The 20,329-nt window shown below is 52.1% G+C and overlaps 6 protein-coding genes across 6 annotated transcripts; all 6 read left to right on the top strand.

Moving 5' to 3' along the window:
- Positions 1-3,253: 3,253 nt before the first annotated feature.
- Positions 3,254-4,553, top strand: LOC128938726 (inositol 1,4,5-trisphosphate receptor-interacting protein-like 1). The gene is given in 2 exon segments (XM_054279069.1): positions 3,254-4,182; positions 4,184-4,553. Coding segments are annotated over 2 exon segments (1,299 nt in total).
- A 1,848-nt stretch (positions 4,554-6,401) lies between these two features.
- LOC128938725 (inositol 1,4,5-trisphosphate receptor-interacting protein-like 1) lies at positions 6,402-7,704 on the top strand. Its single transcript, XM_054279067.1, is given in 2 exon segments — positions 6,402-7,333; positions 7,335-7,704. Coding segments are annotated over 2 exon segments (1,302 nt in total).
- A 665-nt stretch (positions 7,705-8,369) lies between these two features.
- Positions 8,370-10,855, top strand: LOC128938724 (inositol 1,4,5-trisphosphate receptor-interacting protein-like 1). Its single transcript, XM_054279066.1, is given in 5 exon segments — positions 8,370-8,570; positions 8,954-9,113; positions 9,356-9,482; positions 9,591-10,484; positions 10,486-10,855. Coding segments are annotated over 5 exon segments (1,752 nt in total).
- Positions 10,856-11,520: 665 nt separating this feature from the next.
- Positions 11,521-13,976, top strand: LOC128938723 (inositol 1,4,5-trisphosphate receptor-interacting protein-like 1). The gene is given in 5 exon segments (XM_054279065.1): positions 11,521-11,721; positions 12,105-12,264; positions 12,507-12,633; positions 12,742-13,635; positions 13,637-13,976. Coding segments are annotated over 5 exon segments (1,722 nt in total).
- A 1,862-nt stretch (positions 13,977-15,838) lies between these two features.
- LOC128938721 (inositol 1,4,5-trisphosphate receptor-interacting protein-like 1) lies at positions 15,839-17,108 on the top strand. Its single transcript, XM_054279064.1, is given in 2 exon segments — positions 15,839-16,767; positions 16,769-17,108. Coding segments are annotated over 2 exon segments (1,269 nt in total).
- A 679-nt stretch (positions 17,109-17,787) lies between these two features.
- On the top strand, positions 17,788-20,239 carry LOC128938720 (inositol 1,4,5-trisphosphate receptor-interacting protein-like 1). The gene is given in 5 exon segments (XM_054279063.1): positions 17,788-17,988; positions 18,371-18,530; positions 18,773-18,899; positions 19,008-19,898; positions 19,900-20,239. Coding segments are annotated over 5 exon segments (1,719 nt in total).
- The last annotated feature ends 90 nt before the right edge of the window (positions 20,240-20,329 follow it).

Raw genomic sequence — 20,329 nt, 5'->3', positions numbered from 1 at the left:
TTTGGGTGGAGCAGGATAAAGTAGAACATTTCAGATGAAGATTATAACCTGCCTGTATGGGAAGATATAAATGGGACATTCTTGAGAGAGAGACATATTTACTCTTGGCAGAAGTATGTCTCCACAATTCTGAATGTTCAAAATAAATACTCAGTGACCATTAAATGAAAATAATAAAAATGGAGAAACAGGACAAAGTTTTGATTTTGTTTATCAGTTTTTGTTAGCCAAGGCAATATTTTCAGGCACAACCTGTCACTTCACAATAAAAATAAGGAAATATGTGAGGAAAATACAGTTTTAATGCACTTGAAATTAAAATATTACGATCCCTCTTCCCTAACTATAAATTTTAGAAGGAAAAAGGAAAAAAACCAAACATGATTATGGAAGACTTAAGAGATCCTCAAAAATTATGTGTATTGTGCACAAGAACTCTGAATATGTTTAATTAAATTACTGGAAAATGTAATTTAGTGAGTAGGCTAGAATGCAACCAGGAACATGTCAGCATAAACTCCTGTAAAAGGAGAGGATATGTACCTGGTATTTCAGAAGCACAGAAGTAGCTGTGTGGCATAAACCTGACATGGAGTCTCCCAAGTCCTTTTTTGATCCTAATATGCAAGAAAACAGGCATGAAGCATGCAAAAAGCTCCAACAATGTCTTTGAATTTCCTAATTTCAGTTGTCTCCCTAATTGCACTTAATATTTATACTGTATTCACATTGCTATTATGAAATTGGTTTCAATAAACAATGAAAACTCATGTGGATCTTTTTTAAATTCATCCTCTGTGGCTTTGTGTAGCTCACCCTTGTGCTAAACAGCAAAAGCATATAATTCATCACAGCAACACTGGCAGAGAATCATTGATGTCCTTCAAAAAGATCCAGGGAATGACAAAGACAGAATAATTTTATAGCTTGCAACTGGGGGAAATGTATTGCTTGTATCTGGCAGCAAGCCAGGCCAGAATCTGAGATGCTGTTGCTGCTGTAAATAGGATGAAAGGGATTCATAATGCATCTCCATGCCCACTGTAGCTAGGAAAATTGTAAGCAGAAAAAGCAATTAAACAAACAAACATAAGAAAGCATTAAAATATGTGGGAGAGACCTTTTTTTTTTGTATTGATGATTTATAGACTAATTGCCATGGCTAACCATTTGAGGCCTGGTTAGTGACTAACTAATCATTACTTACTGAATATGGGTAACACAGGTATTGAATTTAAGCAGTGTGTATGTGTAATCCGAGTATTTAATACAGGTATTGAGTCATAATGAAAACAGGCCTCTTGTTCACAACAAATGACATCAGATTTCTCCATCAAATGCTCCATCCAAAATAATGCCAACAGACTTGAATTAGCTGCTGAGCTGGAATAAATTCAGATATTGTGAAATGTTGGCATAGGGGTTAATTGATAGAAAATTGTTAGTCTAAAAACTACAAATAATATATTTTAGATATAGTCCTAACAACCTAACAGTCAATACACAGCAAATAATTGATGGTGCTGTATTTCACATTCCCTTAGACAAGACAAATAGATGAATCACCTGAGCAAGACATAAAGTTGTGCAATTTTCTAAAGTCTGTGTAAAGCAAGTTTGATGTCTTAACTGCTTGCTTAGTTGGGAAGGTCATTTAAACAGAGTATTAAATTCAAGAGCGGGACGGGGAAGTGGAAGGGTCAGAAGGAACAGCCCTAGCCTCAGAGCTGAACTGAGGGGAGGGATGCTCTAGAAAGGGGGGTGGAAACCTTTAAACACTAAATCAGGTCCTAATGTCACAGTTTGCTACTTCCAGAGGTTCCAAAATGGAATAAAGCTACCAGGCTTATTCAGATGAGTGGAACCTGTGCTCATTTAATTGTTGTACATAAGTATTGATGAGAAATCCCTGATGCATGGCAAAAAATGCTATTGATTTCTTCTGCACAGTGGAAATAGCTGTGGCGAACACGGTTGGAACTGTTACAATAACAACACCTAACGTGGTGGATAAAACAGATTCCCTGAATAGACCCAACAAATATGATGATCAAATCTGAAAAGAGAATACCTGTCTAGTATTGGTTTCAGTACCACAATTTGTATAAAACGTGGGGACATAAAAAAATGCATGGTCATACACATGATGGAATCAAAGTGATGCGTTGCTTGCTTAACCAGAGTACATGATGTGAAAATACATGTGAGATTCAGACTTAGACATTCAATTTTGAATAAGATCAAAGGCTGGTTAAAACTATCAGAAAAGGCAGAAAGTACCAAAGAAGAGCCCTTTTGACTCCTGCAGCCCTTATGTTTTCTCAGGTTTTTCCTCAGAAGAGGCCATATGACAGTGCCTTGTACATGCATAAACATATGTGCTTCTATACATGTACAAGCATATACAACAAAGGTAGTACCATGTACACACAATAGCAAAACATTTTTGTTCAGATTTGAGAAGTTTGTACTATAGAGGTTTTGGCTCAAAGCAGATCTGGGTAGCCAGGAATGGTTGATCAGTGGCCAGTAGTAAGGGAGATCTTACGGAAGAAAACCACAACATCATTTAGATGGGAAAAGATTTTAAGATCACTACATCCACCACAATTTAGTACTGGCCCAGATGCACACTGGCATGTGTGACATCACAGCCGCAGTGTGATGATGGGGACAGCTGCAAGGAGGAGCAGCAGGTAACGCTGCCCCAGTGCAGCCTCGGCGAGCGGTGAGCGTGCACGCAGACAGGAGGCTGTGCTGAACGCGGAGAGAGGCCCACGGCAGAAACGCGAGTATTCGGGGAGCGGCTTCTCAGCGGGCATCCAGAGGCCAGTCCCTGGTGGCAGGGCCTTTGTCCAGACCCTTTGTGCCGGTGCTGGGGCAGCGGCACAGGCCTGGCAGGCTGCCAGCCTCCGGGCCCCCTCTGTCCTGCCTTGAGATCCCTGGGGCTCCTGTCCCCTCTTGCCCTAGCAGTAGCTCCCTCCCTTCCCCACTGAAGCCCTGCTCACTGCTTTTGGCCATGTTTGCCATTACATTCCTTCTCTTGCTTGTGCAAGGCCTCACCCAGTACCCGCAGCAGGCCGGGGATGGGCTGGATGAGGCCACCCTGGAGCGCATGCAGCAGCGTGCTGAGTATCTGGAGCAGCAGATGACTCAGCTGATTCAGGAGCTGGAGCAGATGAAGCTGGAGCAGAGTGGTGGGGCCTGGGGAGCCCTGCCTGGGTGGCAGTTCGTGGCTCTGAGTGGAATCCTCATGCTTCTCTTGGTGCTGTTGTTTGGGCATGGGAAAAGTCGATGTGATCGAGACAAAGGTGGCCACAAGGAGAGGTCCAGCAGCAACTTGGTGGAGGAGGAAGAAAGACGGAACGTTGTTGGAAATGTGGAAGAGGGCAATGTCGATGACAAGCAGGAGATGGCAAATGGAGAAGAAGACAGTAACAATGTGCAAAGGAAGCTTGGAAGCCTTTTAGAGGAGCGCATAGAGGAGTTTCCTGTTCTGGATCTGGACAAAGGATTCTCCATGATCGCGGACCTGGTGGACAAACTCATCCACGTCTTTGGAGAAGGCTTGTCCAACAGTTTCTACCCGGTGCCACAACCAGCCATGGGCATTGGCAGCGCCTTTGAAGGCTGCGGTCCCCATGCACAAGATGTTGTGCACCGTTTGCTTGTTCCCCTGAGTCCCCCTCCAGGACATGCTTTCCACCTGGAGCTGGACACTGCAGGAGGGGTCCAGAGGAACTTCTGTGTCCGTGTGGAGCGGGTGTGCACCTGCAGGAGGGAGAGGCTGGAGGAGGACATGCTGTGTTTCCTCCACCACCCCGAGGAGGAGCTGAGAAGGAAACAGGACCCCAGCCTCCTGCACACCCTGTGCACCGGCTGCTGTCTAGATGTGGAGAAAACTGTCCACTGGTTCTATGGATTTGTGAGAGTCGCCTGGCTGCTGTTGCCTGAATCGTGCCACTGGCGTTTAAGGTTGCAGCCCTCCAGCCGCTCCTGCAAATTTCAGCTGAGCAAAGACAAGGAAAGCTTCACGGTTGAGATGTTCTTTGCCGTGCGGCAAGGAGACTCAGATGTCTTTGTGAGCAGCCAGCCTACAGAAGTAGGCATCCCAAGCACAACGTGGCTGGAGACTTATGCCGTGGCAGAGGCAAAATTCTTCAGGCACATTTCCAGACAGGTCTCCCAGGCTGCAGCTCCTCACGGGCTTCCTGATGGGTGTGGGTTTCTCCAGCTGTGTCCTGATGACAGTGGTGACACACCTCCTGAGCACTGTACCCCTGACAGGGTGGGGCAGGAGTGATTTTGGGCAGCGAGTGATGGCTATCCTGAAGTCCCTCCGCTGCTCACTGGAGATAAAACAGCTTCACCACTTTGTCATCGGCAATGCGAGCTTTCCTACGGAGATCAGCTTGCCCTCCGGCTTCCAGGTGGCTGTAGCACCCAACGTCCTTGAGCACCTGGCCAGAAGTCCAGATACACAAAAGAAGGCCATGCAGGACTACAATTGCCCGCTGCATCGGTTTGAACATCTGCAGATCCACAGCCAGTGAAAGAGAACTTGGTGCACAGAGCTGTGCCTGTGGGGCCTATTGACAGACCCTGTATATATAAACCTCCCGTAGTTAGTGCATTTAGTTAGTGCAGTATATATTAGTAGTCTGTCATTCATGCTCTTACTATATTTATTAATCCCCCATAAGCATTGCATTTACTATATAGACATTAAGACCAAGTAGTGATTGAATTTACCATAGGTATAGGGAAAGTGTGGTTAGTGCCTTAATATAGATATTAATGCCCTCTAGTTAGTGCCTTCAGCAATCCCCATTCTTCTTTGGATTTTTTTCAATAAACTGGGCTATTCCAGTGTCTGGATTGTGCAGACTCTTCTTGAACTTGAGAAGAACTAGTGCATTTGTAAATTCTACTAGTTGTTAATTTGTGATTGGGTGGGAGCAGGCACTGTTATTAACAAGCCTTTTTTACAAACACACAAAATAATCCCTTCGTGTTGCTCGTCTCGGTTGTCTTCCTGGAGCAGCAGGCACTGATGACCACGGTGGCTTCAAAGATGATTTTGCCCTGTGTTGTCCTTGCCTTCTCAGTCTATGCTGGCCATCCCACCTGGGCTCCGAAACTGCCTGGCAGCTGTGGTTGGGCAGGCACCAAACATGAGCCAGCGCTGCTGTGACTCCTTGTGTTCACTGGGGTGACAATGAAGGTTGGGCCCATCCCAGATGCTCTGCTGGATTTTGGCACTGCAGAAATGAACTTGTTGCACATGCAGAACGCTGTGCTGTTGTACTGTGTCGGCAGTGAGAATTGCCTGCTGGAAATCACCTCCCCCACAGCTGCTCATCATCCTTACGAAGCGTCTCCAGGGAATCAAGGTCCTCAGGCCGTGGCACAGCAGGAAGTGAGATCCTGCTATGGAGAAGCCTCATGTCACTTCCAGGCCATTCACCACTACACATCCCGGGGTGTCACACAGGTTCCAAGAGTGACCCCAAAAGCACACATGTCAGCAGCAAGGCAAGCAGTTCTATCTCTGAGGAGAAAACTTCCAGGAACAATGCATTCAAGGGCCACGTCACCCATTTTGCGATTAGGAAGGCTCTGAGGCCTCCTACATGTTTTGTGAAGGGAAGAGCAAGGGTGGCCTTTGCGACCCATGGGTCTGCTGTTTTTGCATGTCAGGTCTTTGCTTGCCAGGGGCCATTAGGATTCCCAGAGGTGCGGTAGAGATGGAAGGCGGGGTAGGCCTGGCCCGGATGCACACTGGCATGTGTGACATCACAGCCGCAGTGTGACAATGGGGGCAGCTGCCAGGAGGAGCAGCAGGTAACGCTGCCCCAGTGCAGCCTCGGTGAGCGGCGAGTGTCCACGCAGACAGGAGGCTGTGCTGAACGCGGAGAGAGGCCCACGGCAGAAACGCGAGTATTCGGGGAGCGGCTTCTCAGTGTGCATCCAGAGGCCCGTCTCTGGTGGCAGGGCCTTTGTCCAGACCCTTTGTGCCGGTGCTGGGGCAGCGGCACAGGCCTGGCAGGCTGCCAGCCTCTGGACCCCCTCTGTCCTGCCTTGAGATCCCTGGGGCTCCTGTCCCCTCTTGCCCTAGCAGTAGCTCCCTCCCTTCCCCACTGAAGCCCTGCTCACTGCTTTTGGCCATGTTTGCCATTACATTCCTTCTCTTGCTTGTGCAAGGCCTCACCCAGTACCCGCAGCAGGCCGGGGATGGGCTGGGTGAGGCCACCCTGGAGCGCATGCAGCAGCGTGCTGAGTATCTGGAGCAGCAGATGACTCAGCTGATTCAGGAGCTGGAGCAGATGAAGCTGGAGCAGAGTGGTGGGGCCTGGGGAGCCCTGCCGGGGTGGCAGTTCGTGGCTCTGAGCGGAATCCTCATGCTTCTCTTGGTGCTGTGGTTTGGGCATGGGAAAAGTCGATGTGATCGAGACAAAGGTGGCCACAAGGAGAGGTCCAGCAGCAACTTGGTGGAGGAGGAAGAAAGACGGAACGTTGTTGGAAATGTGGAAGAGGGCAATGTCGATGACAAGCAGGAGATGGCAAATGGAGAACAAGACGATGGTAACAATGTGCAAAGGAAGCTTGGAAGCCTTTTAGAGGAGCGCATAGAGGAGTTTCCTGTTCTGGATCTAGACAAAGGATTCTCCATGATCGCGGACCTGGTGGACAAACTCATCCATGTCTTTGGAGAAGGCTTGTCCAACAGTTTCTACCCGGTGCCACAACCAGCCATGGGCATTGGCAGCGCCTTTGAAGGCTGCGGTCCCCATGCACAAGATGTTGTGCACCGTTTGCTTGTTCCCCTGAGTCCCCCTCCAGGACATGCTTTCCACCTGGAGCTGGACACTGCAGGAGGGGTCCAGAGGAACTTCTGTGTCCGTGTGGAGCGGGTGTGCACCTGCAGGAGGGAGAGGCTGGAGGAGGACATGCTGTGTTTCCTCCACCACCCCGAGGAGGAGCTGAGAAGGAAACAGGACCCCAGCCTCCTGCACACCCTGTGCACCGGCTGCTGTCTAGATGTGGAGAAAACTGTCCACTGGTTCTATGGATTTGTGAGAGTCGCCTGGCTGCTGTTGCCTGAATCGTGCCACTGGCGTTTAAGGTTGCAGCCCTCCAGCCGCTCCTGCAAATTTCAGCTGAGCAAAGACAAGGAAAGCTTCACGGTTGAGATGTTCTTTGCCGTGCGGCAAGGAGACTCAGATGTCTTTGTGAGCAGCCAGCCTACAGAAGTAGGCATCCCAAGCACAATGTGGCTGGAGACTTATGCCGTGGCAGAGGCAAAATTCTTCAGGCACATTTCCAGACAGGTCTCCCAGGCTGCAGCTCCTCACGGGCTTCCTGATGGGTGTGGGTTTCTCCAGCTGTGTCCTGATGACAGTGGTGACACACCTCCTGAGCACTGTACCCCTGACAGGGTGGGGCAGGAGTGATTTTGGGCAGCGAGTGATGGCTATCCTGAAGTCCCTCCGCTGCTCACTGGAGATAAAACAGCTTCACCACTTTGTCATCGGCAATGCGAGCTTTCCTACGGAGATCAGCTTGCCCTCCGGCTTCCAGGTGGCTGTAGCACCCAACGCCCTTGAGCACCTGGCCAGAAGTCCAGATACACAAAAGAAGGCCATGCAGGACTACAATTGCCCGCTGCATCGGTTTGAACATCTGCAGATCCACAGCCAGTGAAAGAGAACTTGGTGCACAGAGCTGTGCCTGTGGGGCCTATTGACAGACCCTGTATATATAAACCTCCCGTAGTTAGTGCATTTAGTTAGTGCAGTATATATTAGTAGTCTGTCATTCATGCTCTTACTATATTTATTAATCCCCCATAAGCATTGCATTTACTATATAGACATTAAGACCAAGTAGTGATTGAATTTACCATAGGTATAGGGAAAGTGTGGTTAGTGCCTTAATATAGATATTAATGCCCTCTAGTTAGTGCCTTCAGCAATCCCCATCCTTCTTTGGATTTTTTTCAATAAACTGGGCTATTCCAGTGTCTGGATTGTGCAGACTCTTCTTGAACTTGAGAAGAACTAGTGCATTTGTAAATTCTACTAGTTGTTAATTTGTGATTGGGTGGGAGCAGGCACTGTTATTAACAAGCCTTTTTTACAAACACACAAAATAATCCCTTCGTGTTGCTCGTCTCGGTTGTCTTCCTGGAGCAGCAGGCACTGATGACCACGGTGGCTTCAAAGATGATTTTGCCCTGTGTTGTCCTTGCCTTCTCAGTCTATGCTGGCCATCCCACCTGGGCTCCGAAACTGCCTGGCAGCTGTGGTTGGGCAGGCACCAAACATGAGCCAGCGCTGCTGTGACTCCTTGTGTTCACTGGGGTGACAATGAAGGTTGGGCCCATCCCAGATGCTCTGCTGGATTTTGGCACTGCAGAAATGAACTTGTTGCACATGCAGAACGCTGTGCTGTTGTACTGTGTCGGCAGTGAGAATTGCCTGCTGGAAATCACCTCCCCCACAGCTGCTCATCATCCTTACGAAGCGTCTCCAGGGAATCAAGGTCCTCAGGCCGTGGCACAGCAGGAAGTGAGATCCTGCTATGGAGAAGCCTCATGTCACTTCCAGGCCATTCACCACTACACATCCCAGGGTGTCACACAGGTTCCAAGAGTGACCCCAAAAGCACACATGTCAGCAGCAAGGCAAGCAGTTCTATCTCTGAGGAGAAAACTTCCAGGAACAATGCATTCAAGGGCCACGTCACCCATTTTGCGATTAGGAAGGCTCTGAGGCCTCCTACATGTTTTGTGAAGGGAAGAGCAAGGGTGGCCTTTGCGACCCACGGGTCTGCTGTTTTTGCATGTCAGGTCTTTGCTTGCCAGGGGCCATTAGGATTCCCAGAGGTGCGGTAGAGATGGAAGGCGGGGTAGGCCTGGCCCGGATGCACACTGGCATGTGTGACATCACAGCCGCAGTGTGACAATGGGGGCAGCTGCCAGGAGGAGCAGCAGGTAACGCTGCCCCAGTGCAGCCTCGGCGAGCGGCGAGTGTCCACGCAGACAGGAGGCTGTGCTGAACGCGGAGAGAGGCCCACGGCAGAAACGCGAGTATTCGGGGAGCGGCTTCTCAGTGTGCATCCAGAGGCCCGTCTCTGGTGGCAGGGCCTTTGTCCAGACCCTTTGTGCCGGTGCTGGGGCAGCGGCACAGGCCTGGCAGGCTGCCAGCCTCCGGGCCCCCTCTGTCCTGCCTTGAGATCCCTGGGGCTCCTGTCCCCTCTTGCCCTAGCAGTAGCTCCCTCCCTTCCCCACTGAAGCCCTGCTCACTGCTTTTGGCCATGTTTGCCATTACATTCCTTCTCTTGCTTGTGCAAGGCCTCACCCAGTACCCGCAGCAGGCCGGGGATGGGCTGGATGAGGCCACCCTGGAGCGCATGCAGCAGCGTGCTGAGTATCTGGAGCAGCAGATGACTCAGCTGATTCAGGAGCTGGAGCAGATGAAGCTGGAGCAGAGTGGTGGGGCCTGGGGAGCCCTGCCGGGGTGGCAGTTCGTGGCTCTGAGCGGAATCCTCATGCTTCTCTTGGTGCTGTGGTTTGGGCATGGGAAAAGTCGATGTGATCGAGACAAAGGTGGCCACAAGGAGAGGTCCAGCAGCAACTTGGTGGAGGAGGAAGAAAGACGGAACGTTGTTGGAAATGTGGAAGAGGGCAATGTCGATGACAAGCAGGAGATGGCAAATGGAGAACAAGACGATGGTAACAATGTGCAAAGGAAGCTTGGAAGCCTTTTAGAGGAGCGCATAGAGGAGTTTCCTGTTCTGGATCTAGACAAAGGATTCTCCATGATCGCGGACCTGGTGGACAAACTCATCCACGTCTTTGGAGAAGGCTTGTCCAACAGTTTCTACCCGGTGCCACAACCAGCCATGGGCATTGGCAGCGCCTTTGAAGGCTGCGGTCCCCATGCACAAGATGTTGTGCACCGTTTGCTTGTTCCCCTGAGTCCCCCTCCAGGACATGCTTTCCACCTGGAGCTGGACACTGCAGGAGGGGTCCAGAGGAACTTCTGTGTCCGTGTGGAGCGGGTGTGCACCTGCAGGAGGGAGAGGCTGGAGGAGGACATGCTGTGTTTCCTCCACCACCCCGAGGAGGAGCTGAGAAGGAAACAGGACCCCAGCCTCCTGCACACCCTGTGCACCGGCTGCTATCTAGATGTGGAGAAAACTGTCCACTGGTTCTATGGATTTGTGAGAGTCGCCTGGCTGCTGTTGCCTGAATCGTGCCACTGGCGTTTAAGGTTGCAGCCCTCCAGCCGCTCCTGCAAATTTCAGCTGAGCAAAGACAAGGAAAGCTTCACGGTTGAGATGTTCTTTGCCGTGCGGCAAGGAGACTCAGATGTCTTTGTGAGCAGCCAGCCTACAGAAGTAGGCATCCCAAGCACAACGTGGCTGGAGACTTATGCCGTGGCAGAGGCAAAATTCTTCAGGCACATTTCCAGACAGGTCTCCCAGGCTGCAGCTCCTCACGGGCTTCCTGATGGGTGTGGGTTTCTCCAGCTGTGTCCTGATGACAGTGGTGACACACCTCCTGAGCACTGTACCCCTGACAGGGTGGGGCAGGAGTGATTTTGGGCAGCGAGTGATGGCTATCCTGAAGTCCCTCCGCTGCTCACTGGAGATAAAACAGCTTCACCACTTTGTCATCGGCAATGCGAGCTTTCCTACGGAGATCAGCTTGCCCTCCGGCTTCCAGGTGACTGTAGCACCCAACGTCCTTGAGCACCTGGCCAGAAGTCCAGATACACAAAAGAAGGCCATGCAGGACTACAATTGCCCGCTGCATCGGTTTGAACATCTGCAGATCCACAGCCAGTGAAAGAGAACTTGGTGCACAGAGCTGTGCCTGTGGGGCCTATTGACAGACCCTGTATATATAAACCTCCCGTAGTTAGTGCATTTAGTTAGTGCAGTATATATTAGTAGTCTGTCATTCATGCTCTTACTATATTTATTAATCCCCCATAAGCATTGCATTTACTATATAGACATTAAGACCAAGTAGTGATTGAATTTACCATAGGTATAGGGAAAGTGTGGTTAGTGCCTTAATATAGATATTAATGCCCTCTAGTTAGTGCCTTCAGCAATCCCCATCCTTCTTTGGATTTTTTTCAATAAACTGGGCTATTCCAGTGTCTGGATTGTGCAGACTCTTCTTGAACTTGAGAAGAACTAGTGCATTTGTAAATTCTACTAGTTGTTAATTTGTGATTGGGTGGGAGCAGGCACTGTTATTAACAAGCCTTTTTTACAAACACACAAAATAATCCCTTCGTGTTGCTCGTCTCGGTTGTCTTCCTGGAGCAGCAGGCACTGATGACCACGGTGGCTTCAAAGATGATTTTGCCCTGTGTTGTCCTTGCCTTCTCAGTCTATGCTGGCCATCCCACCTGGGCTCCGAAACTGCCTGGCAGCTGTGGTTGGGCAGGCACCAAACATGAGCCAGCGCTGCTGTGACTCCTTGTGTTCACTGGGGTGACAATGAAGGTTGGGCCCATCCCAGATGCTCTGCTGGATTTTGGCACTGCAGAAATGAACTTGTTGCACATGCAGAACGCTGTGCTGTTGTACTGTGTCGGCAGTGAGAATTGCCCGCTGGAAATCACCTCCCCCACAGCTGCTCATCATCCTTACGAAGCGTCTCCAGGGAATCAAGGTCCTCAGGCCGTGGCACAGCAGGAAGTGAGATCCTGCTATGGAGAAGCCTCATGTCACTTCCAGGCCATTCACCACTACACATCCCGGGGTGTCACACAGGTTCCAAGAGTGACCCCAAAAGCACACATGTCAGCAGCAAGGCAAGCAGTTCTATCTCTGAGGAGAAAACTTCCAGGAACAATGCATTCAAGGGCCACGTCACCCATTTTGCGATTAGGAAGGCTCGGAGGCCTCCTACATGTTTTGTGAAGGGAAGAGCAAGGGTGGCCTTTGCGACCCACGGGTCTGCTGTTTTTGCATGTCAGGTCTTTGCTTGCCAGGGGCCATTAGGATTCCCAGAGGTGCGGTAGAGATGGAAGGCGGGGTAGGCCTGGCCCGGATGCACACTGGCATGTGTGACATCACAGCCGCAGTGTGACAATGGGGGCAGCTGCCAGGAGGAGCAGCAGGTAACGCTGCCCCAGTGCAGCCTCGGCGAGCGGCGAGTGTCCACGCAGACAGGAGGCTGTGCTGAACGCGGAGAGAGGCCCACGGCAGAAACGCGAGTATTCGGGGAGCGGCTTCTCAGTGTGCATCCAGAGGCCCGTCTCTGGTGGCAGGGCCTTTGTCCAGACCCTTTGTGCCGGTGCTGGGGCAGCGGCACAGGCCTGGCAGGCTGCCAGCCTCTGGACCCCCTCTGTCCTGCCTTGAGATCCCTGGGGCTCCTGTCCCCTCTTGCCCTAGCAGTAGCTCCCTCCCTTCCCCACTGAAGCCCTGCTCACTGCTTTTGGCCATGTTTGCCATTACATTCCTTCTCTTGCTTGTGCAAGGCCTCACCCAGTACCCGCAGCAGGCCGGGGATGGGCTGGATGAGGCCACCCTGGAGCGCATGCAGCAGCGTGCTGAGTATCTGGAGCAGCAGATGACTCAGCTGATTCAGGAGCTGGAGCAGATGAAGCTGGAGCAGAGTGGTGGGGCCTGGGGAGCCCTGCCGGGGTGGCAGTTCGTGGCTCTGAGCGGAATCCTCATGCTTCTCTTGGTGCTGTTGTTTGGGCATGGGAAAAGTCGATGTGATCGAGACAAAGGTGGCCACAAGGAGAGGTCCAGCAGCAACTTGGTGGAGGAGGAAGAAAGACGGAACGTTGTTGGAAATGTGGAAGAGGGCAATGTCGATGACAAGCAGGAGATGGCAAATGGAGAAGAAGACGATGGTAACAATGTGCAAAGGAAGCTTGGAAGCCTTTTAGAGGAGCGCATAGAGGAGTTTCCTGTTCTGGATCTAGACAAAGGATTCTCCATGATCGCGGACCTGGTGGACAAACTCATCCATGTCTTTGGAGAAGGCTTGTCCAACAGTTTCTACCCGGTGCCACAACCAGCCATGGGCATTGGCAGCGCCTTTGAAGGCTGCGGTCCCCATGCACAAGATGTTGTGCACCGTTTGCTTGTTCCCCTGAGTCCCCCTCCAGGACATGCTTTCCACCTGGAGCTGGACACTGCAGGAGGGGTCCAGAGGAACTTCTGTGTCCGTGTGGAGCGGGTGTGCACCTGCAGGAGGGAGAGGCTGGAGGAGGACATGCTGTGTTTCCTCCACCACCCCGAGGAGGAGCTGAGAAGGAAACAGGACCCCAGCCTCCTGCACACCCTGTGCACCGGCTGCTATCTAGATGTGGAGAAAACTGTCCACTGGTTCTATGGATTTGTGAGAGTCGCCTGGCTGCTGTTGCCTGAATCGTGCCACTGGCATTTAAGGTTGCAGCCCTCCAGCCGCTCCTGCAAATTTCAGCTGAGCAAAGACAAGGAAAGCTTCACGGTTGAGATGTTCTTTGCCGTGCGGCAAGGAGACTCAGATGTCTTTGTGAGCAGCCAGCCTACAGAAGTAGGCATCCCAAGCACAATGTGGCTGGAGACTTATGCCGTGGCAGAGGCAAAATTCTTCAGGCACATTTCCAGACAGGTCTCCCAGGCTGCAGCTCCTCACGGGCTTCCTGATGGGTGTGGGTTTCTCCAGCTGTGTCCTGATGACAGTGGTGACACACCTCCTGAGCACTGTACCCCTGACAGGGTGGGGCAGGAGTGATTTTGGGCAGCGAGTGATGGCTATCCTGAAGTCCCTCCGCTGCTCACTGGAGATAAAACAGCTTCACCACTTTGTCATCGGCAATGCGAGCTTTCCTACGGAGATCAGCTTGCCCTCCGGCTTCCAGGTGGCTGTAGCACCCAACGTCCTTGAGCACCTGGCCAGAAGTCCAGATACCCACAGGAAGGCCGTGCAGGACTACAATTGCCTCAACTGCTGATCTACAGCCAGTGAAAGAGATCCTGGTGCACAGAGCTGTGCCTGTGGGGCCTCTTGACAGACCTTGTATATATAAACCTCCCGTAGTTAGTGCATTCAGTTAGTGCAGTATATATTAGTACTCAGTAATTAATGCTCTTACTATATTTATTAATCTCCCATAAGCAGTGTGTTTACTATATAGATATTAGCACCCAGTAGTTACTGAATTTACCATAGGTATAGGGAAAGTGTGGTTAGTGCCTTAATATAGATATTAATGCCCTCTAGTTAGTGCCTTCAGCAATCCCCATCCTTCTTTGGATTTTTTTCAATAAACTGGGCTATTCCAGTATCTGGATTGTGCAGACTCTTCTTGAACTTGAGAAGAACTAGTGCATTTGTAAATTCTACTAGTTGTTAATTTGTGATTGGGTGGGAGCAGGCACTGTTATTAACAAGCCTTTTTTACAAACACACAAAATAATCCCTTCGTGTTGCTCCTCTCGGTTGTCTTCCTGGTGCAGCAGCCACTGATGACCACGGTGGCTTCAAAGATGATTTTGCCCTGTGTTGTCCTTGCCTTCTCAGTCCATGCTGGCCATCCCACCTGGGCTCCGAAACTGCCTGGCAGCTGTGGTTGGGCAGGCACCAAACATGAGCCAGCGCTGCTGTGACTCCTTGTGTTCACTGGGGTGACAATGAAGGTTGGGCCCATCCCAGATGCTCTGCTGGGTTTTGGCACTCCAGGAATGAACTTGTTGCACATGCAGAACGCTGTGCTATTGTGCTGTGTCGGCAGTGAGAATTGCCTGCTGGAAATCACCTCCCCCACAGCTGCTCATCATCCTTACGAAGCGTCTCCAGGGAATCAAGGTCCTCTGGCCGTGGCACAGCAGGAAGTGAGATCCTGCTATGGGGAAGCCCCATGTCACTTCCAGGCCATTCACCAGTACACACCCAGGGGCGTCACACAGGTTCCAAGAGTGACCCCAAAAGCACACATGTCAGCAGCAAGGCAAGCAGTTCTATCTCTGAGGAGAAAACTTCCAGGAACAATGCATTCAAGGGCCACGTCACCCATTTTGCGATTAGGAAGGCTCTGAGGCCTCCTACATGTTTTGTGAAGGGAAGAGCAAGAGTGGCCTTTGCGACCCATGGGTCTGCTGTTTTTGCATGTCAGGTCTTTGCTTGCCAGGGGCCATTAGGATTCCCAGAGGTGCGGTAGAGATGGAAGGCGGGGTAGGCCTGGCCCGGATGCACACTGGCATGTGTGACATCACAGCCGCAGTGTGACAATGGGGGCAGCTGCCAGGAGGAGCAGCAGGTAACGCTGCCCCAGTGCAGCCTCGGCGAGCGGTGAGTGTCCACGCAGACAGGAGGCTGTGCTGAACGCGGAGAGAGGCCCACGGCAGAAACGCGAGTATTCGGGGAGCGGCTTCTCAGTGTGCATCCAGAGGCCCGTCTCTGGTGGCAGGGCCTTTGTCCAGACCCTTTGTGCCGGTGCTGGGGCAGCGGCACAGGCCTGGCAGGCTGCCAGCCTCCGGGCCCCCTCTGTCCTGCCTTGAGATCCCTGGGGCTCCTGTCCCCTCTTGCCCTAGCAGTAGCTCCCTCCCTTCCCCACTGAAGCCCTGCTCACTGCTTTTGGCCATGTTTGCCATTACATTCCTTCTCTTGCTTGTGCAAGGCCTCACCCAGTACCCGCAGCAGGCCGGGGATGGGCTGGATGAGGCCACCCTGGAGCGCATGCAGCAGCGTGCTGAGTATCTGGAGCAGCAGATGACTCAGCTGATTCAGGAGCTGGAGCAGATGAAGCTGGAGCAGAGTGGTGGGGCCTGGGGAGCCCTGCCTGGGTGGCAGTTCGTGGCTCTGAGTGGAATCCTCATGCTTCTCTTGGTGCTGTGGTTTGGGCATGGGAAAAGTCGATGTGATCGAGACAAAGGTGGCCACAAGGAGAGGTCCAGCAGCAACTTGGTGGAGGAGGAAGAAAGACGGAACGTTGTTGGAAATGTGGAAGAGGGCAATGTCGATGACAAGCAGGAGATGGCAAATGGAGAAGAAGACAGTAACAATGTGCAAAGGAAGCTTGGAAGCCTTTTAGAGGAGCGCATAGAGGAGTTTCCTGTTCTGGATCTGGACAAAGGATTCTCCATGATCGCAGACCTGGTGGACAAACTCATCCACGTCTTTGGAGAAGGCTTGTCCAACAGTTTCTACCCGGTGCCACAACCAGCCATGGGCATTGGCAGCGCCTTTGAAGGCTGCGGTCCCCATGCACAAGATGTTGTGCACCGTTTGCTTGTTCCCCTGAGTCCCCCTCCAGGACATGCTTTCCACCTGGAGCTGGACACTGCAGGAGGGGTCCAGAGGAACTTCTGTGTCCGTGTGGAGCGGGTGTGCACCTGCAGGAGGGAGAGGCTGGAGGAGGACATGCTGTGTTTCCTCCACCACCCCGAGGAGGAGCTGAGAAGGAAACAGGACCCCAGCCTCCTGCACACCCTGTGCACCGGCTGCTGTCTAGATGTGGAGAAAACTGTCCACTGGTTCTATGGATTTGTGAGAGTCGCCTGGCTGCTGTTGCCTGAATCGTGCCACTGGCGTTTAAGGTTGCAGCCCTCCAGCCGCTCCTGCAAATTTCAGCTGAGCAAAGACAAGGAAAGCTTCACGGTTGAGATGTTCTTTGCCGTGCGGCAAGGAGACTCAGATGTCTTTGTGAGCAGCCAGCCTACAGAAGTAGGCATCCCAAGCACAACGTGGCTGGAGACTTATGCCGTGGCAGAGGCAAAATTCTTCAGGCACATTTCCAGACAGGTCTCCCAGGCTGCAGCTCCTCACGGGCTTCCTGATGGGTGTGGGTTTCTCCAGCTGTGTCCTGATGACAGTGGTGACACACCTCCTGAGCACTGTACCCCTGACAGGGTGGGGCAGGAGTGATTTTGGGCAGCGAGTGATGGCTATCCTGAAGTCCCTCCGCTGCTCACTGGAGATAAAACAGCTTCACCACTTTGTCATCGGCAATGCGAGCTTTCCTACGGAGATCAGCTTGCCCTCCGGCTTCCAGGTGGCTGTAGCACCCAACGTCCTTGAGCACCTGGCCAGAAGTCCAGATACCCACAGGAAGGCCGTGCAGGACTACAATTGCCTCAACTGCTGATCTACAGCCAGTGAAAGAGATCCTGGTGCACAGAGCTGTGCCTGTGGGGCCTCTTGACAGACCCTGTATATATAAACCTCCCGTAGTTAGTGCATTCAGTTAGTGCAGTATATATTAGTACTCAGTAATTAATGCTCTTACTATATTTATTAATCTCCCATAAGCAGTGTGTTTACTATGTAGATATTAGCACCCAGTAGTTACTGAATTTACCATAGGTATAGGGAAAGTGTGGTTAGTGCCTTAATATAGATATTAATGCCCTCTAGTTAGTGCCTTCAGCAATCCCCATCCTTCTTTGGATTTTTTTCAATAAACTGGGCTATTCCAGTATCTGGATTGTGCAGACTCTTCTTGAACTTGAGAAGAACTAGTGCATTTGTAAATTCTACTAGTTGTTAATTTGTGATTGGGTGGGAGCAGGCACTGTTATTAACAAGCCTTTTTTACAAACACACAAAATAATCCCTTCGTGTTGCTCCTCTCGGTTGTCTTCCTGGTGCAGCAGCCACTGATGACCACGGTGGCTTCAAAGATGATTTTGCCCTGTGTTGTCCTTGCCCTCTCAGTCCATGCTGGCCATCCCACCTGGGCTCCGAAACTGCCTGGCAGCTGTGGTTGGGCAGGCACCAAACATGAGCCAGCGCTGCTGTGACTCCTTGTGTTCACTGGGGTGACAATGAAGGTTGGGCCCATCCCAGATGCTCTGCTGGGTTTTGGCACTCCAGGAATGAACTTGTTGCACATGCAGAACGCTGTGCTGTTGTGCTGTGTCGGCAGTGAGAATTGCCTGCTGGAAATCACCTCCCCCACAGCTGCTCATCATCCTTACGAAGCGTCTCCAGGGAATCAAGGTCCTCTGGCCGTGGCACAGCAGGAAGTGAGATCCTGCTATGGGGAAGCCCCATGTCACTTCCAGGCCATTCACCAGTACACACCCAGGGGCGTCACACAGGTTCCAAGAGTGACCCCAAAAGCACACATGTCAGCAGCAAGGCAAGCAGTTCTATCTCTGAGCAGAAGACTTCCAGGAACAAAGCATTCATGGTCATGTTACCAATTTTGCGATTAGGAAGGCTTTGAGGCCTCCTAAATATTTTGTGAAGGGAAGAGCAAGGGTGTCCATTGCGACCCATGGGACTGCTGTTTTTGCATGTCAGGTCTTTGCTTGCCAGGGGCCATTAGGATTCCCAGAGGTGCGGTAGAGATGGAAGGCGGGGTAGGCCTGGCCCGGATGCACACTGGCATGTGTGACATCACAGCCGCAGTGTGACAATGGGGGCAGCTGCCAGGAGGAGCAGCAGGTAACGCTGCCCCAGTGCAGCCTCGGCGAGCGGCGAGTGTCCACGCAGACAGGAGGCTGTGCTGAACGCGGAGAGAGGCCCACGGCAGAAACGCGAGTATTCGGGGAGCGGCTTCTCAGTGTGCATCCAGAGGCCCGTCTCTGGTGGCAGGGCCTTTGTCCAGACCCTTTGTGCCGGTGCTGGGGCAGCGGCACAGGCCTGGCAGGCTGCCAGCCTCCGGGCCCCCTCTGTCCTGCCTTGAGATCCCTGGGGCTCCTGTCCCCTCTTGCCCTAGCAGTAGCTCCCTCCCTTCCCCACTGAAGCCCTGCTCACTGCTTTTGGCCATGTTTGCCATTACATTCCTTCTCTTGCTTGTGCAAGGCCTCACCCAGTACCCGCAGCAGGCCGGGGATGGGCTGGATGAGGCCACCCTGGAGCGCATGCAGCAGCGTGCTGAGTATCTGGAGCAGCAGATGACTCAGCTGATTCAGGAGCTGGAGCAGATGAAGCTGGAGCAGAGTGGTGGGGCCTGGGGAGCCCTGCCTGGGTGGCAGTTCGTGGCTCTGAGTGGAATCCTCATGCTTCTCTTGGTGCTGTGGTTTGGGCATGGGAAAAGTCGATGTGATCGAGACAAAGGTGGCCACAAGGAGAGGTCCAGCAGCAACTTGGTGGAGGAGGAAGAAAGACGGAACGTTGTTGGAAATGTGGAAGAGGGCAATGTCGATGACAAGCAGGAGATGGCAAATGGAGAAGAAGACAGTAACAATGTGCAAAGGAAGCTTGGAAGCCTTTTAGAGGAGCGCATAGAGGAGTTTCCTGTTCTGGATCTGGACAAAGGATTCTCCATGATCGCGGACCTGGTGGACAAACTCATCCACGTCTTTGGAGAAGGCTTGTCCAACAGTTTCTACCCGGTGCCACAACCAGCCATGGGCATTGGCAGCGCCTTTGAAGGCTGCGGTCCCCATGCACAAGATGTTGTGCACCGTTTGCTTGTTCCCCTGAGTCCCCCTCCAGGACATGCTTTCCACCTGGAGCTGGACACTGCAGGAGGGGTCCAGAGGAACTTCTGTGTCCGTGTGGAGCGGGTGTGCACCTGCAGGAGGGAGAGGCTGGAGGAGGACATGCTGTGTTTCCTCCACCACCCCGAGGAGGAGCTGAGAAGGAAACAGGACCCCAGCCTCCTGCACACCCTGTGCACCGGCTGCTGTCTAGATGTGGAGAAAACTGTCCACTGGTTCTATGGATTTGTGAGAGTCGCCTGGCTGCTGTTGCCTGAATCGTGCCACTGGCGTTTAAGGTTGCAGCCCTCCAGCCGCTCCTGCAAATTTCAGCTGAGCAAAGACAAGGAAAGCTTCACGGTTGAGATGTTCTTTGCCGTGCGGCAAGGAGACTCAGATGTCTTTGTGAGCAGCCAGCCTACAGAAGTAGGCATCCCAAGCACAACGTGGCTGGAGACTTATGCCGTGGCAGAGGCAAAATTCTTCAGGCACATTTCCAGACAGGTCTCCCAGGCTGCAGCTCCTCACGGGCTTCCTGATGGGTGTGGGTTTCTCCAGCTGTGTCCTGATGACAGTGGTGACACACCTCCTGAGCACTGTACCCCTGACAGGGTGGGGCAGGAGTGATTTTGGGCAGCGAGTGATGGCTATCCTGAAGTCCCTCCGCTGCTCACTGGAGATAAAACAGCTTCACCACTTTGTCATCGGCAATGCGAGCTTTCCTACGGAGATCAGCTTGCCCTCCGGCTTCCAGGTGGCTGTAGCACCCAACGTCCTTGAGCACCTGGCCAGAAGTCCAGATACCCACAGGAAGGCCGTGCAGGACTACAATTGCCTCAACTGCTGATCTACAGCCAGTGAAAGAGATCCTGGTGCACAGAGCTGTGCCTGTGGGGCCTCTTGACAGACCCTGTATATATAAACCTCCCGTAGTTAG

This window comes from Melozone crissalis, unplaced genomic scaffold, assembly GCF_028551555.1.
Source record: "Melozone crissalis strain CALT ecotype California unplaced genomic scaffold, PUWL_Pcris_2 ptg000027l_1, whole genome shotgun sequence".
NCBI lineage: Eukaryota > Metazoa > Chordata > Aves > Passeriformes > Passerellidae > Melozone > Melozone crissalis.
Note: the sequence above shows the minus strand (reverse complement) of the source record. Positions and strands in the feature narration are given on the sequence as shown.